The 15,295-nt window shown below is 52.1% G+C and overlaps 6 protein-coding genes across 6 annotated transcripts; 3 read left to right on the plus strand and 3 right to left on the minus strand.

Moving 5' to 3' along the window:
* Positions 1-365: 365 nt before the first annotated feature.
* On the minus strand, positions 366-2,460 carry N7498_004837 (uncharacterized protein; the record flags this gene model as incomplete). The annotated part of the gene is made up of 3 exons (XM_058451899.1): positions 2,142-2,460; positions 1,545-2,027; positions 366-1,481 (listed from the first exon to the last, which is right to left on the minus strand). Exons 1-3 carry the CDS (start codon positions 2,298-2,300, stop codon positions 366-368), a joined length of 1,758 nt encoding a protein of 585 aa, XP_058308437.1. The 5' UTR covers positions 2,301-2,460.
* Positions 2,461-2,766: 306 nt separating this feature from the next.
* On the plus strand, positions 2,767-3,601 carry cnaB (calcineurin regulatory subunit B; the record flags this gene model as incomplete). The annotated part of the gene is made up of 5 exons (XM_058451900.1): positions 2,767-2,875; positions 2,952-3,004; positions 3,060-3,133; positions 3,203-3,537; positions 3,591-3,601. The coding sequence occupies 5 exons, from the start codon at positions 2,767-2,769 to the stop codon at positions 3,599-3,601; spliced, it is 582 nt and encodes a 193-aa protein (XP_058308438.1).
* A 2,257-nt stretch (positions 3,602-5,858) lies between these two features.
* Positions 5,859-7,367, plus strand: N7498_004839 (uncharacterized protein; the record flags this gene model as incomplete). The annotated part of the gene is made up of 3 exons (XM_058451901.1): positions 5,859-6,579; positions 6,947-7,213; positions 7,273-7,367. 3 exons carry the CDS (start codon positions 5,859-5,861, stop codon positions 7,365-7,367), a joined length of 1,083 nt encoding a protein of 360 aa, XP_058308439.1.
* An 898-nt stretch (positions 7,368-8,265) lies between these two features.
* N7498_004840 (mitochondrial 37S ribosomal protein uS9m) lies at positions 8,266-9,367 on the minus strand (the record flags this gene model as incomplete). Its single annotated transcript, XM_058451902.1, has 2 exons — positions 8,266-8,357; positions 8,410-9,367. The coding sequence occupies 2 exons, from the start codon at positions 9,365-9,367 to the stop codon at positions 8,266-8,268; spliced, it is 1,050 nt and encodes a 349-aa protein (XP_058308440.1).
* Positions 9,368-9,530: 163 nt separating this feature from the next.
* N7498_004841 (putative translation elongation factor eEF-1 subunit gamma) lies at positions 9,531-11,141 on the plus strand (the record flags this gene model as incomplete). The annotated part of the gene is made up of 3 exons (XM_058451903.1): positions 9,531-9,585; positions 9,649-9,841; positions 10,156-11,141. The coding sequence occupies exons 1-3, from the start codon at positions 9,556-9,558 to the stop codon at positions 11,139-11,141; spliced, it is 1,209 nt and encodes a 402-aa protein (XP_058308441.1). The 5' UTR covers positions 9,531-9,555.
* A 437-nt stretch (positions 11,142-11,578) lies between these two features.
* On the minus strand, positions 11,579-13,883 carry N7498_004842 (alpha-N-acetylglucosaminidase; the record flags this gene model as incomplete). The annotated part of the gene is made up of 2 exons (XM_058451904.1): positions 11,579-13,592; positions 13,645-13,883. The coding sequence occupies 2 exons, from the start codon at positions 13,881-13,883 to the stop codon at positions 11,579-11,581; spliced, it is 2,253 nt and encodes a 750-aa protein (XP_058308442.1).
* Between the last annotated feature and the right edge of the window lie 1,412 nt (positions 13,884-15,295).

Genomic DNA, 15,295 nt, shown 5'->3' on the forward strand with positions numbered 1-15,295 from the left:
CCATCATACAAAAGGCCTCCAGCGGCCATGAGCTCGTCTCCCCCAGGGTGGAAAGATAATATGTACACTAACAAGTGCAGGTCGGGCTGCCGGAGCATTCCAGCAAGCCGAGCGGCATCTGCGTCGGGAAAGATGAGAAAAGAGGGGGAGGAGCAAGAAGGGAGGTGGGTGTGAAAACAAGAAAAGGAAACAGACCGGGCTCCGTCAAAACCCCTTCGTCGCGAAGATCATCAAAACATGAGGGGTGTACTAAAACTACAAGGGCGGAAGAATTGGGGGGAATGCGACGAAGTTTTGTCGAAAGCACCACACGAAACGCCCGTCAAATGCTGAAAAAACGTGGAACAAAAAAAAAAAAGGGTCTTTCAACCTTCGGATGCGGCAACGGCACTGGGTCCGGGGTTTTGCCCGTTCCCAGACTGATCACCCTGCAGTCGTCGGGCCTGGGCCTGAGCTGCTTGAGCTTGCGCCTGCGCATGAGCTTGGGCAGCCACTGCGGCTTGTTCGCGTACCTTGGCCACGGTGATGGCACGATGCTGCATGATCTGGATGCTGAATGGATCCGTGTCATAGACGGGTTCGTCGTCGGAATCTTCTTGGTCGAACTTGAACCGGTCTGCCTTGACAGGATCCAACTCGACTTTACAGCGCGATGCCAAGTTGCGACGGTCGATCAACAGCCGGCCACCACGCCCCACTCGCCTTCGGAATGAGGGCATGCGGTGTGGCTCGCCATGCAGTTCCAGAGCTTTTGAGGCCAGTTTATCGCGAGAGTGGAGGGGACTCGTCACGTCTAATGCGGTGTCCATCATATCACCCGAAGACTCTGATGATGGCGGAGTGGGGAGTTGCGCTGTGAACGCGGGACGGAACGCTGCAGTATCGAACGTTCGCTCTGGAGATGGAGACAGAGGCGCTCTGGTGAGATCCACATAGCCCTCGTTCCACTTGATGTGCTTGGCGATATTCGCCTTGATATCGCGCAAGATCTCGTTCTCCTTCTCGGACTGGACATCTTCCAGCAACTGCAAATCCTCTGCGCCCTGCAGACCGGGTTTGAGAGGCATACGAAGTTGAGGAGCATTGGGGCGCCCCTGACTTGGCATCTCCGGCCTCTTCTTGGGCTGTATGAAATGAGTCAGTACGTGTTCCATGGATGACTCGTCTGGGTTGGCAGCAAATACCTTTTGGTTGATGAGGACCTCGTCGTCGTCCTTGATGTTGAGCTTGCGCTTCATATCCTTGACCTCGGCGCGCTCGATGAAGAGCTTCCGCTCCATAGCAATCATCTCCTTCCGGGCGACCTCACGCTGGCGTACCAAAGCAACGATTTGCCGTGCATCTTCAAGTTCTTTACGAAGGCGCCGAAGCTTCTCAGCACTCTGGGCATCTCGGCCACGAGTCTTGCGAATCTGGCGGACCTCACGCCGGCGGAAACAGACATATGGATCACTGTCATCGGTATCTTGACCGGTCTCAAACTGCAAAGGGGTCAGCGTGTGCACTTTGTTGCGCGGCGTTTTTGACGACATCGTCTGACATACCTTGAGGCTGGGCGCTATTGAACGGTTATTGGTTTCAGCTCGACGCAACTTCCAGTGCTCATAAATGTCCTTGGCGAATCGCTTTACGCTTTCTTCTACGGCGGCATCCATGGCCTCTTCCATGTCGGCAAATGACAGGATCGGCGGGCTGTCAACAGCTGCATAAGGCTGCTTCGTCTGCGCCGTCTCCTCGAAGAAGTTCATGGTAGCCTCGAAGTCATCTTCGGAACACCGTTGCGACGGGTCGCGCTTCTCGTTGTACATCTTGAGGAAGACATCGTCCTCCTCAGTCATGTTATAAGGACATCCACAGCAGTCCTCAACAGTCGAGGAGAACCTGATATACGTCGCGGGTTGCGAGAAGTGGGGCGGGTATAACTCGTCATACCGCAGGCTACTGAGGATGGTTTCGGGGGTGGGAATGTGCGTGTCGTTAACCTTGCCCTGGGCAGTGAGGTTTATCGCGACTTGCAAATGGAATTCCTATATGGCGCGGGCAGAATCAGCATCGTGAAAATTTCGTGTCGCTTTCGTGATGATATCACGTGACCTCATGCAGGGATGAGGCTAAATTTAGCGTAGGGAGAGGCGACTTACCGACTCCTCGGCCTTTTCAACGCCGGTTTCGATCTGTTGTAAGCTTGCATGGTGCTCGTCGTCTAGGGCATCGATCTCGTCCTCGCGGACAATGGGGATGGAGGCCTTGGAGGTGAGCTTTTTGGGGCGCGTCCGGCCCAAGCCCCCGTACCGAGTCATAGCGTCGGGGCGCGCAATAGAGCAACGACCATGGGCGGAAGGGGGGATAAAATGGAGGTCGATCGAAAGTTCAGATCATGCGCTTTCTCGTAAACGTATTTTTGTGATGAGACCTGATGGAGGGAGGGAGAAAATGACAAGACAAAAGTGAAGGGATCGCGGCAGTCGGTTGGGTTGACGTTGCAGTGTCGCCCGGCGACCGCCTGTTTTGGAGCGGCACTGCGCGGTGCACGGCCTCAGGGGCTCGCTTGTCACTCCCGATCCGGTTAGTGCGGGGCTGGGCATTATCAGATTGCCTTCCCTGGTTCTCTGTTATGATATCGTCACTCGGCTTCCGTCTCTCCACATTCAACGTCTATTGCTCCTCCGCTTTTGCTCCCGTGTGTTCCCTTTTTTGTACTCTCCGCCTTTCTCTCCTGCATCCTTACTACCCCTTGGCCCCCTCTTATCCCCCTCCACCGCCATCATGGACCAACCCCCCGTGCCCAATGCCGCCGCCATGCATAACGTCCAGCGTCGCCGTGGCTCCGTGGGCACCTCCCAGCTCTTCGATAACATCGTTTCCACCTCAAACTGTACGTCCGACCGGTTCTGGGATATCTGGGGAATGCGCATGATTGGGTCTGACACCGCGGCTGACACGGGGGACAGTTGACCGAGATGAAGTTGATCGTCTGCGGAAACGTTTCATGAAGCTTGATAAGGTGCGCCGGGATCTGCATCCGTATACACATCATATCCTAAACATGACACCCGCAGGACGCCTCCGGCACCATCGACCGCGACGAGTTCCTTTCCTTGCCTCAGATCTCCTCCAACCCGCTTGCCACCAGGTTCGTTTGATCACCGTCGGAGGGTACCCACCGCAGGAAAATCATCATTAATACGGGCTTTGTTGTCAGAATGATCGCCATCTTCGATGAGGACGGTGGTGGTGACGTTGATTTCCAAGAGTTCGTCACCGGTCTGTCCGCCTTTAGCTCCAAGGGCAACAAGGAGGAGAAGTTGCGCTTTGCCTTCCGAGTCTACGACATCGACCGCGACGGATATATCTCCAACGGCGAACTGTTCATCGTGCTCAAGATGATGGTGGGTAACAACCTCAAGGATGTGCAGCTGCAGCAGATCGTCGACAAGACGATCATGGAAGCCGACCAGGACGGCGATGGGAAAATCAGCTTCGAGGAATTTACACATATGGTGGAGAGCACAGATGTGAACCTGAGCATGACGCTGAGTAGGTGGCTCTCCAACGACAAAGCCAGATTGGGTGCTGACATGCAATTCCAGACCAAATATAACCGGCCTCACCAATTTCCCCGAGTTCTTTCCCTCCCCACATCCACTTTGTTTCTATTTATTGATGGTACTATCTCATCCCGGGGCCGACATGACATGACTCTATGACCAGCAAGTATTTATGTAGTTTAGTTTTTCTCGAGGGCGAGAATCTCTCCAATGATAACAGAAGTTCTCGAGTTCGTGCGAGGTCTTGTCTCAGCCTCATCCGTTCGCTCGGCCCAACCTCCGTTCGGACTGTAAGTCTCGTGGTCCGCTGCCAATCGCAACCGGGATGCTGGTCGCAGTCGCAATCCCAATCTTTCCACGGGCGCGAGGTCCCTCGGATAGACAGTGACACCGACAAAGGACTTTTTTCGTGCTATATTTGGGTCCACGTATTGTATTCATGGTACTTTGTACTCCTTGTACTTCTGGTATTTTGGACTTCGTACTTCGAGTTTCCTCGTCTGAGGGATGAGAGTCAGCTGACAGGCACGGGTCCCCGAAGCCCTGACAAACCACAGACCTTTAGAACGGTACTTTGAGAATACGCCAAGCTACCTCAGACCTACATATCAGGCGGTGCAACTACTTTCCCGGACAACCGGACTCCTAGTCGGGGGCCGTATACCGAGGTGCACAAGGACATCATGGTATCAGGCCGAAAAGCTCCACGTCGCGCAATTGCATCATCGACCCGACTCAAGGGCTGGACTCGAAGGGATAGGGATCAGGTCGTGATACAGCGGACCCTGGAACCTAATCCACATAGGCATAGTATCCCCCTTCTTCTCTCCTTTTCATGTCTATCTTGGTTTCAGGGTAGTATCGGGCTTCTGATGCATCATCTTAGGGCATCGCAGGCGGAAGGAAGTGAAACGACGGGCGATGTCAAGAGAACCTTAGCACGTCTCCATCCCGACCAGGGCGTCGGATCCGGTTGGGGGCGGAATGACAGAACGAATCTGGGATTTGACGTCCCTGGGCCCTGGATTAGGCATATCGGCGTCCAATCGGGCAGACGATGCCCGATGGTGTCTGAGCTATTTTGGGGTGACGATTTGGGGGTTTATTTTATTTCAATTTCATTTCATTTATTCGTTTGTTTCGGTATTTCTCTCGGATATTCTCTCTGCTTTCCCTCTTTTTCGCCGGTGTTTCCCTGTTTTTCCCTGTTTTCCGTTTCCCTCCCTTGATCCTTTCTCTGGTGCAGATATCCGCGAGAAAAGGGGGCAAGCAGGTGTCCGGGCAATCGGGCAATCTTCCGGAATGTCAACAACAAAAAAAAGAAGGAACTCGGTCCCCCTCCTCCCCCTTTTTTATTTGCTTCGGCTCTTGTTATGAACTGCATCTACCTAATCGGCCGGCTGGGTCGTGGACTTGATACTCGAGGAATTGCTTTTTTGGCTTAGTGCTTATGCCAGGCGAGAGCAAGGAGACAGACAGCACGGAACAGTTAGGGCACCGCCACCCATGGATCGTCAGCCCCAGGCATAGTAAGAGTTACACATATAGAGAGAACAATAATCAGAAGGGCAATGGAAAATGGAAAATAGGAAAACAAAATAAAATACACAAAAAGGAAAGAAACAAAGCACCTGACCCTCTCAAGCTGAGACTCGCCCCCCTTCTCCCAATTATTCCATATTTAATTTACACCCTTCTTCTTCCCACATCATCCCTAGCTTTCGGGAACCCACCAAGAACCAGCGTGCCGGGTTCCCGGGCGATCACAGAACGTACAGGCCCGAACGAGTTTAGGCGTAGATCACACCGATCGGCAGGCTAGCGCCATCCCCAAGTTGATAGTCTCAAATACTAAACTCGTTCCCAGGTACCCGGTTAAGCTCGTGCCCTACGCCTAAGGTTCTAGCTCCTGGGATGTGTCACTGGTATGTTCAGCTCCCTCCCTTTTTCTAGCGTCATCTTCTCACTCATCAGATCCGTCATATTTTCCTTGGCCTCTTCCATCACGCTTCTTTTTTTTTTATCTTTTTCTTTCTTTCTATATATGAACCGTCCCCTCGGTCTCCGGCGCTGTCGATCTCTAGCCCTAACATCACCAGCTGTCAGATCTACATCTACACTGATACACCTGGCACGTTTGACATCCCTACTTTCACGGCAATTCACCGGGATCTGAGTCTGTTTTTCGAATCATAAACAAACTCTGGAGACAGAGAGAAAGAGAGTCTCAAGCTGGCCTCCTACGCAAGTCCTCCGCTGTCCCCCACTCATTGGGTCCTCGATCCACGCAGGTCCGTGTGGGACAGCCTAATGGATGGCGACCAACGCATGAAGCAGCATGAGCGGTCGATGGCACGATCTGGGAATGGCAACCGTGCAACCGATCGGTTCGAGTCGTCGCATCCACGTGGAGACCCAACGGGGATGTCGCAGGCAGAGCGCCAGATGTCCTACGACTACGGATACACAGGCTTCCCCGTCTCCACCGTCCCCAACATGTACGGGCCCGAGGTTCGACGGTCTCGGCGACGAGAGCAGTTCGTGCCGTACGAGTCGGCCATGCTGTACGGCTTCGGTCAGCAGGGTCCGGCACCAGCACACTTCGAGGCCGTTCCACAGTACCCGACACGGCAGTCTGCAGCGATTGAGGCCCTGTCGAGCACTTTTGCCGTTCCACAGTATTTCGCCCCCGAGGATGCGCCTGCCGGGGTCCAGGGCCTTTCGCCTTATCTGAATCCCAATCTGCCATATAATCAACCCGGTCCCATGCCGCGTTCGTCCTCCGCGCAGCCTTTTCCCGCCATGTCTGATTTCTCGCCAATCGGTCAGTCTGGCCGGTTGGATCCACCTTTGGGTCAGGATGATGCCCCGAGACAGGAGCATGACTCGCAGTCGGTTGATGAGGCTTTCTCGCAGTACCAGCAGGCACTGCGCGGCACCTTTGACCACACCCGTGCCGGGCGATTGGTTGATGCTAGTCGATCGTTGCTGGAAATTTCCGAGTGGCTTGTGACCAACGCCCGGGATCTTGGTAAGTTCTGACTCTCTCTCTCTCTTTTTTTTTTTTTTTTTTTTTTTTTTTTGCTTTGTTCTATCCCTTCCAACCTGTTTTGATTTCCTACTATTTGAGATCTATTGTCGAGATCTATCACTTTGCAGCTAGGATACTCGAGCTTATTAAAGCTGGAGGTATTTACTGTATCTAGAGAAGACATGGTCGTACCATCATCACCCTCTGAACTGGACCCTCGTTTGTTTCCCCCATATTCTATTGGATTTTATTGGATTATGTTTTTTTCTGTTGTTCTGCCTGCAGGCACGCGTCATGCAAGCATCATCTGACAATTTTGACGCGCTGGTGGGGGACAGAGAAGACTAATCGCCTTTGTGATACGTAGGAATCCTGCGCGACGACCATCTCCAGTATGATCACCATCTTCAGCTCTGGAACCATCTCAATCTATGTTGGCTGGCCGTGTGTCAGAAACAGAAAGACTTGACTCAAGACCTGGTTGCGACAGGTCATCAGCCCGCACAGACGAGTCTGCTGAGTCGAGAACGTATGGAAGAAATGGGCAAAGACCTCATCCAACTTTGCGACCAACTCGAACCGCACGGCCTAGTGGATTATCAGATGGGTATCTGGGAGGAAGAAATCCTATGTGGTAGGTCCACCCATTCCAGAAGTTGCCAAGCATTCGAATCTAATGCAACCCCTCCTTAGTTTTGGGCCAATGCCTCGACCTGACGGAAAGCAGACCGGATCTTCCCCGTGTCCGGAGGTCGCATGAACCAGCCAGAGCAGCCCAACAACCATGAAAAAAAAGGCACTAACCAACCACCTTCTCACCGAAAAAAAAAAAAAATCGGCCAGCTTCGATTCACTAAAAGTCCCATACAATAGGACTTAAACCACTGACCATCGGCGATCGAGGGCCCAACAAGGATTGGTCGCGGAAGTATGCAACAATACCCGCCTCGGCGAGGCTATTGCCTACTAGCGCCGCGCCAATCGGGGCCGGACCAGGAACCAAACTACTGGTCACCCCCATGAGACGAGCGTGATCATCTTGATCGAGTCGCCTCATTTTGACTTTCTATCCCGTCTCTGGGGCTGAGGTGTGGTTTCTTGATCCATTCCGGCTTTTAGCCCCCCCTGACGTGACGAGTATGAGGCTGGACTTGCGCTCTTGTCCCCCTTGACGAATTTGACGATCTGTAAATAGTTTTCGTATTGGTTTTGGGGTCTATTTATTTGGGCGGTTACAGAAAAGTATCCTTGGGGGTGCTGGATCCGCTGCGGATTGGTAAGAGATTATGTTTGGCCGAGGATTTGACATATCTGGGCTTTGTCTGGCTCGAATATCCGGCTCGGGTCTGGAAAGTAGCTAGGCAGTCTATGCAACCACTATGCAATCACTATGCACAATATGCATCCGTACCTTATTGTCAGCACGGCTTATCGCGTACACCGAGACTCAGTAGTTGAAAGACATACTACCGGACCTGGATAATAAGCACTACGGCGACTACCGTCATAAACAATGACAGCTAATGACGGTCACGTAGGTAGTGTATAATGCACAATATCATTGAATGAAGGCCCCATATGCATTGAGTACAGGATATAGAACAGGCATGGCGACCCGCCATGGATGGTAAAATAATACATGGTTGATAAAAAAAGAAACGCATCGCTTGACACAAAATTCCGTTTTCACCGCTTGACCCAGGTGGGCATCTTGCGGGCCTTGACATGACCCGGCTTCTTCCTCTCCACGCGACGAGCATCGACAGTAATGACGCCAGCTAGAAGAACTTGTTAGTAACAGTCTGAAAAGTAACGCTGGGGAAAACTCACCCTTCCGCAGAACGGGCTTCAAGCCCGGCTCATGCAGCAGCAACGCCCGCGCAATCGCCAAAGTAATAGCCTCCGCCTGGCCAGTCACACCGCCACCTTTGACCGTAATCCAAGCATTATACTTATCCATCCGCTGGGTACTCCGCAGAGCCCACAGGGCACTCTCACGGTCATGAACCCGCTGGAACATTTCAACAAGAGACTTGCCATTGACCATGATCTCGCCCTCGCCCTCGACCAATTGCACAACGGCAGTCGACTCCTTACGCTTGCCCTTCGCCCGAGCCCGACCATTCTCGTCCACGGTGCGCGGCACGTTCTGAGCGGCGTACGGGTTACCCGGTCGCAGGAAGTTGTTCAACTCGGAGCGCACCTCGCCGGGCACCATCTCGGGCTGGATGCGGTTCAGCCGCTGCAGAATCTTGAGCAGCGACTTGTATTTCTTCATCGGCACTGGCTCGCCCACGTAGTCTCGGAATTGGGCCAGCTTGAACCAGGCCATGCGCGGCGCTTCGCCAGCGCCTACTGTGGGGAGCGAGGCGTACTTGGCTTGCAGGGACTCCAGCTTCAGGACATTATCGATAAACCGTGGACTGCCAGAGAAGTAGGATGGTGACGCCGGGACAATTCGGGCGGGCTGGGCGTTGAATCTATCGAAGTTGATCTCCGGTGCGGCTTTCACGGCCGGGGGGATCTCGGACGGGGGAGCCTCTGCCAAAGGAGGAGCTGCTGAAGGGGGTTGGGTCGAGGAAAGTTCAGTGGCAGGAGGTTCAGTGGAAGGAAGGTCGGTGGGAGGCAGGTCGCTCGATGATTGCACATCCCCGGTCGTATTCCCGGTCTCTGTCGCATAGCCACGGGCCTGTCTCCGGAGGGCAGGAGCTGCCAGTCGGTAGGAAGATGGCGAATACAGTCGCAGGGACTGCATTGCCTGGACAATGCCATACGTGGGCCGAGCCATGGTGTTCGATTGTTCCTCGACGAGACGAGCATCGAGTTCAACGGGACGCTGTTTTTCCCGCCACGTGACCCAGCATTATCTGTTACTCCGAAGACCGAGTTCCCCCCATTCGCACAAAATTTCGGTCCTGCCCCTCTCCTTTCCTTTCTTTTCCTCCATCCTCCCCATTCACACCCCTTGCTTTCAAGATGGCTTTCGGAAAGCTCTACGGTCTCCCTGTATGTTCTTGTTCTTGTTCTTGTTCTTTTACTATCTTCGATCTCTTCTGACTCTCCTTTTAGGAAAACGGTCGTACCATCTCCGTCCTGGTCGCTGCTAAGCACAACGGCCTCGACTTGGAGCTGGTCAAGACTGTGCCCAACTCTGCCAACCCTTCCGCTGAGTACCGCAAGATCCAGCCCCTTGGCAAGATCCCTGCCTTCGAGGGCGCCAACGGCTTCAACCTCTCCGAGGTCATCGCCATTGCCATCTATGGTACGTTGTTGACGAGAATTTTGTTTGGGTTTTCTTTCTTTGCAATTGGTCTTTTCCTCTCCGCCACCCGCTTCTATCATGATGAGATATTTTCATTATTACTAGTTATCCCTGTCAGAAATATTCTGTTGATAACCACAAACTCTGACTCAAGAGCGCAAAAAAATGGAGTACCCCGCTTCGGGCGAAAAGTTTTTGGGCATGGATTGTTTCCCCCTTTTTTGGATCACATTGTCCCGCTGGCCTTTCTGATTGCATGATTTTGTTTTGGATCCACCTGTCAAAGCCACAACTAACCTGTTTTGGTTTTATAGTCACCTCCCAGAACGAGAAGACTACCCTCCTGGGTAAGACCAAGCAGGACTATGCCTCCATCGTGAGATGGATGTCCTTCGCTAACAGCGAGCTCCTCACCCACTTCGGTGCCTGGTACCGCCCCCTGCTCGGCCTCGAGCCCTACAACAAGAAGACCGCCGATGAGTCCGCCAAGGTCGCCATCAAGTACATGGCTGTCCTTGAGGAGCACCTCACTGCCAACACCTACCTCGTTGGCGAGCGCATCACCCTGGCTGATCTCTTCACTGCTTCCCTCCTGACCCGTGCCTTTGCCACCGTCCTGGACAAGAAGTTCCGTGACGCCCACCCCGCCGTCTCCCGCTGGTACAACACCATCGTTAACCAGGAGGACTTCAAGGCCGTCCACCAGGCCAAGTTCGTCGACGAGTGCATCAAGTACACTGCCCCCAAGAAGGAGGAGAAGCCCAAGGCTGCTGCCCCCGCCCCTGAGCCCGAGGCTGCCCCCGCTCCCAAGGCCAAGCACCCCCTTGAGGCCCTTGGCAAGCCCACCCTCATCCTCGATGAGTGGAAGCGCCAGTACTCCAACGAGGACACCCGCTCCGTTGCCATGCCCTGGTTCTGGAAGGAGTTCAAGGCCGACGAGTACTCCCTCTGGAAGGTCGCCTACAAGTACAACGACGAGCTCAAGCTCACCTTCATGGCCAACAACCTGATCGGTGGCTTCCACGCCCGTCTTGAGGCTTCCCGCAAGTACCTCTTCGGTTGCCAGCACGTCTTCGGCGCCAACTACGCCTGCGTGATCGAGGGTGTCTTCCTCGTCCGCGGCCAGGAGGCTACCCCTGCCTTCGATGTCGCCCCCGACTGGGAGTCCTACAACTTCGAGAAGCTCGACCCCACATCCGAGGCTGACCGCAAGTACATCGAGGACATCTGGGCCTGGGACACCCCCCTCACCGTTAACGGCAAGGAGCTTCCCTCCGTCGACGGCCACGTCTTCAAATAAGCGTGTGCGGCCGGTTCCTCACCTTCTCTCCGACCCCTGCCATCTCCAAATACCCCGGGCTACCAGACTGGTTTTTGATCGTGTCTTGGCTCCATTCTTTCTCTCTCCCTGTGGGGGATAAAATATTTTATTTTTACGCGCCGATGTGGTTCACGTTCACGGTTATGAAACGTTGTGATGCGAGATGATCGACTTGCATGCCTTGTGTCTAAATGCACCTGGATGCTTGGTCGCTAGCTTTAGCTCTAGAAATGAATTAAAGCTCGGGACTTGTCCCTGATGAATATATCATGCTCAGCGTAGTTGTATTGTGAAGACCGTGGTCAATTCAAGTCTGTTTAACTTGTAATGTTGAACCGGTATGTGGCTAAAGTTTTGGAAGTGTATCTATCATGTTGGAAATGCCTTTGATGGTGCATATCAGAATGATACCAAATTTAACAGTTGAAAACATCTGGCCAGTCACTCTTCGTCTTCTCCAAAACTTGGGCAAGGTCTCCTGACACCCCGGTAGACTTGGAGTTTGTAGAAGTCTGTGTCTGCCACTGTAGCTCAAACTCCAACAAGCCTGCTTCGAAAGCAGTTTCATTGTACTGGGAAGCGGGGGTAGAGGCTAGATAGCTCACGAATAGTTCCCAGCGAGGCTTGTAATACGACGAGACTAGTCCAGCCCATGACTTCGAGGCGTAATCACTGATTTGACCGGTGGGACCCCACAGCGTGATCTGGTTCCGGGCATCGTACTCGTAGAAATCGGCCAGGGTGTCATTGTCTCCAGCTAATGACCGAGCCGCTTGGATCCAGGAGTTCAAACGGAAACTCTTGTTCGTGGATAAAACAGAGTCTAGGGCCGAGAGCAAAGCCGTCAACTTCTGGCCAGCAGCGATAATACTGGCCGTTGTCGCATTTCCACTTGTGTATGTTGATACCATTTTCTCATAAAGAGGAATAAAAGCGTTCGCTAGAACTTGACGTGTTATGTCAACCATGTCATGTTGGTAGGATGGGTCGAGCCACAGGGAATTCTCAATACGTGCAGCGTCATAGAAAAGTCGCCAGGCATCCACAACAACGGATGGGTTGTAGTTGATAGTGGTAGGATGGTGCCCAGTTCGATTGACCAAGCCAGATGTGCTCGGTATCAACTCCAGAATCGACTTGGGGACTGCACTGGAGGAAAGATTGGTGTTGTTGTAGACGGTAGGCCTCATAATTTCCCAAGCCTGGTAAATAGCGTCGGGTACGTATCTCGCGCCGGTATAACGGGTTGTCACCCAGTCGTGGAAATACTCCGCAGTCTCAATTGGGGTTTCCGACCATGCCTGATCCAAAAACAGATCGTAGACAATCTCATTGCCCTCCTCGCCTTCCATGGTCAAACCAAATCCCACCAGAGATGATGAATTAGCCAACGCCTCCACTGGGTTCACTGTAATGTTCATGATCTGTCCATAGAGACCCATATTCTGTCCGTAATCATGTAACATGCACCAAATCCAAGGCTTTCCGTAGTAGGAGTCGAATTTCTGCCACTGCGGTTGTGACTCGGAAAACAAATCCAAAATGATCATATCGCTGTCTGATTCAACACCAGACAGGTATGCTTTCACGCGGGCATCGGTCCAGAATTCAGAGTTTGAATAGAACTGCCATCCCTGCGTTATCCACACAGCATCCGGGTCGGCGGCCTTCAGACTATTCAATGTATTGCGGGTGACATTCTGAAGGTATTCTTCGTCTCCAGAGTAAGGGTCGTTCTCATTATACTGATCAATGGCATAAATGTGAGTCACATTGCCGTATGCCTCCCGCTGTTTAGCAAGAAAGCGGCTTTGAAGAATCGCAAATTCGGCATCGAAGGGCTCCAGGAAGGTAACATTGGTGTACTGGGAGGGGAAATCTTCCCACTGAGACCCATTCACCACTGTCGCATTTGGTGAGACTCTGGAGAATGCACGAGGGACAAAGCCTGCGAAGGCTGGTAAGATGGGAGTCATTCCAAGTTCAACCATCCGAGCCACGATCTTCTTCTGTAGCTCAAATTGGCTATCAATCCAAGCGGATGGGAGTTCCTCCCCCCAAGATCCCTGAATGTTTCCAAAGTGATTCCACGATAGAAAGGCGGGACCAGCCAAGAAGGAGGCGATTTCACTATCGGTCAACCCAATCTCGCGGAATACCTCGACGGCAATCTTCTCTTCTCCTACCCAGGCTAAAGGTAGGTTGATGCCGCGCAATGCCATCCAGTCGAGCTGGAGCTCCCAGTCCTCCCATGACCAGAAAGCAGACGTGTAAGAGAAGGTGACTGTATTGAAGTGATATCTCCAGGGAACAATGCTTGAACCCGTCAAGGGCTGGGAAAGACGGGGCAGAGTTGCAACTTCATCCAGCCGGCTTCCAATGAACCAATAGATGTCAACATGAGCTATATCCGACAAATACCGATGCAGACTAAGATATGTTAGATATATCATGCCAAAAGTACAAGGATAACAGTGCATACCCAGATGAGAGTGCGCTCAATGAGTTACCTTCCACTACTACCTTGCCATTGACAGTGGTAGAAACGATAAATTCATCGTATTTTTTGGAGCTCTCAGTGATGTTTCTCAGGGAAAATTGGAAATTATCGGCATGGTTGGGCAAACGTCTCTTGACGAGGTTGTAGATGCCGTCTGTGGATTGGGCGACCACGTAAGAGGTAGAGAATAGTGCCAACAAACAATACGTTATCGCATGCATCTTGAAGGCAAAGAAGAAATTTAGAGAAGCCACGACAAAAAAGGTGGAGAAACTTGGGGCAGAAAGCCAGTTTTTAGACGCAGAACTTTCCCCCTTTGGCTAGGCAGAGCACGTGCGGCATTGACTCGTCCTTCGAAGATTCGGATGTCCAAGCTAGATAAGCGTCTTCAATTGATCTAACGGTCCTTTCTAGCCCCACTTAGATCCCCACGTGTTTCAAGAGTCACTGCTCATAGAGCTATACCTTAGTCCCACGGGCATCTTCCGAAGGTAGATTTCACAGGATGTAGTAAGATCAGTAGAAGCCCACTTTTATTACAAGGCTTCCTGGCATTAAGTACTCCGTAAATCATGCATCTACTCTGTAGACCGTGCATCCATGTAGGGTAGGGGTCGAGTGGTATAGATCAGTGCTTTAAAGCTAAGCAGGTGAGCTGGGGAATCAACGGTAAGGACTGTTCGGCGTTGAAGGGCGACCTTGTTGATGTTACGGCATATGTATGGATAATGCCTGACAAATTTTGGCTTTCCTTTTCCATTTTAGTGCTCATCCCCCCGCCGCTTTTTGCTCACTGAGTAAAATTGAGCACACCCCTGAGGAGGAGCTTGAGTTGGTCAGTTGGTATTACATAAGCGTAAATTCCCACTCACTGAGCCTGGCCTAAGGGAAGGGATGAGTGGCTTGAGTAAGCCCACCTCAATAAAATTTAAATATCAATAATCTTTTCTATTAGGGGTAACATCAGTGACTTTAATTGGGAGAGATAAAAAGGAGAAGACAGACTTCTTCCCCCCACCTCCCCCTGGAATCAAACCGATGAATGCTTAGAAGGCTGTCAAAATCTACCGATCAACGGCCGATCCTTGCTTAGCATGCCAGAAGGGCCTGGCCAGCTCGTGTCTAAACAAGTGAGGACCATGTGTAAAGAAAGGTACCATGACCTATACTCTACCTTACTGAAAAGATCCTGCTTCAATTGAACACACAGCGATCATCGCCGCCTCTCAAATGAACTATCGATTCTCTGGTGGGTCTTAAATCGAATTATAGCGCTAAGCCATAAGCCTCGATCCCCACATATTCTGTGGCGAGCTGACATTCCACCGCTTAGCCAATCCTATACCCAAATCAGGAAGGGATTGGATCAAGCTAGATACGATAAACTAAGTTTGAGTTATGCATATTGATCGGAGTCTTGGCCCCGCCTAGATCGGAGTTAATCGGGGGAGGCTGTACTTGTCCTGTTCCCATGTTACAGAAGACTTGGCACTCGCCCTCAATCTAGACCCGTCAAGACGCCAAGGAGAGTCCAAATTTGGACCTAAGACCCTCTTGGGTAATATTTCAAGGTATAAGTAGCCCTGAAAAGGTAATTCTCCACTTATAAACCGTGTTTATATAGGCTCATGCA

The sequence above is a fragment of the Penicillium cinerascens genome (genome assembly GCF_028974065.1).
Source record: "Penicillium cinerascens strain IBT 15544 chromosome Unknown contig_5_segment0_segment0, whole genome shotgun sequence".
Classification (NCBI taxonomy): domain Eukaryota; kingdom Fungi; phylum Ascomycota; class Eurotiomycetes; order Eurotiales; family Aspergillaceae; genus Penicillium; species Penicillium cinerascens.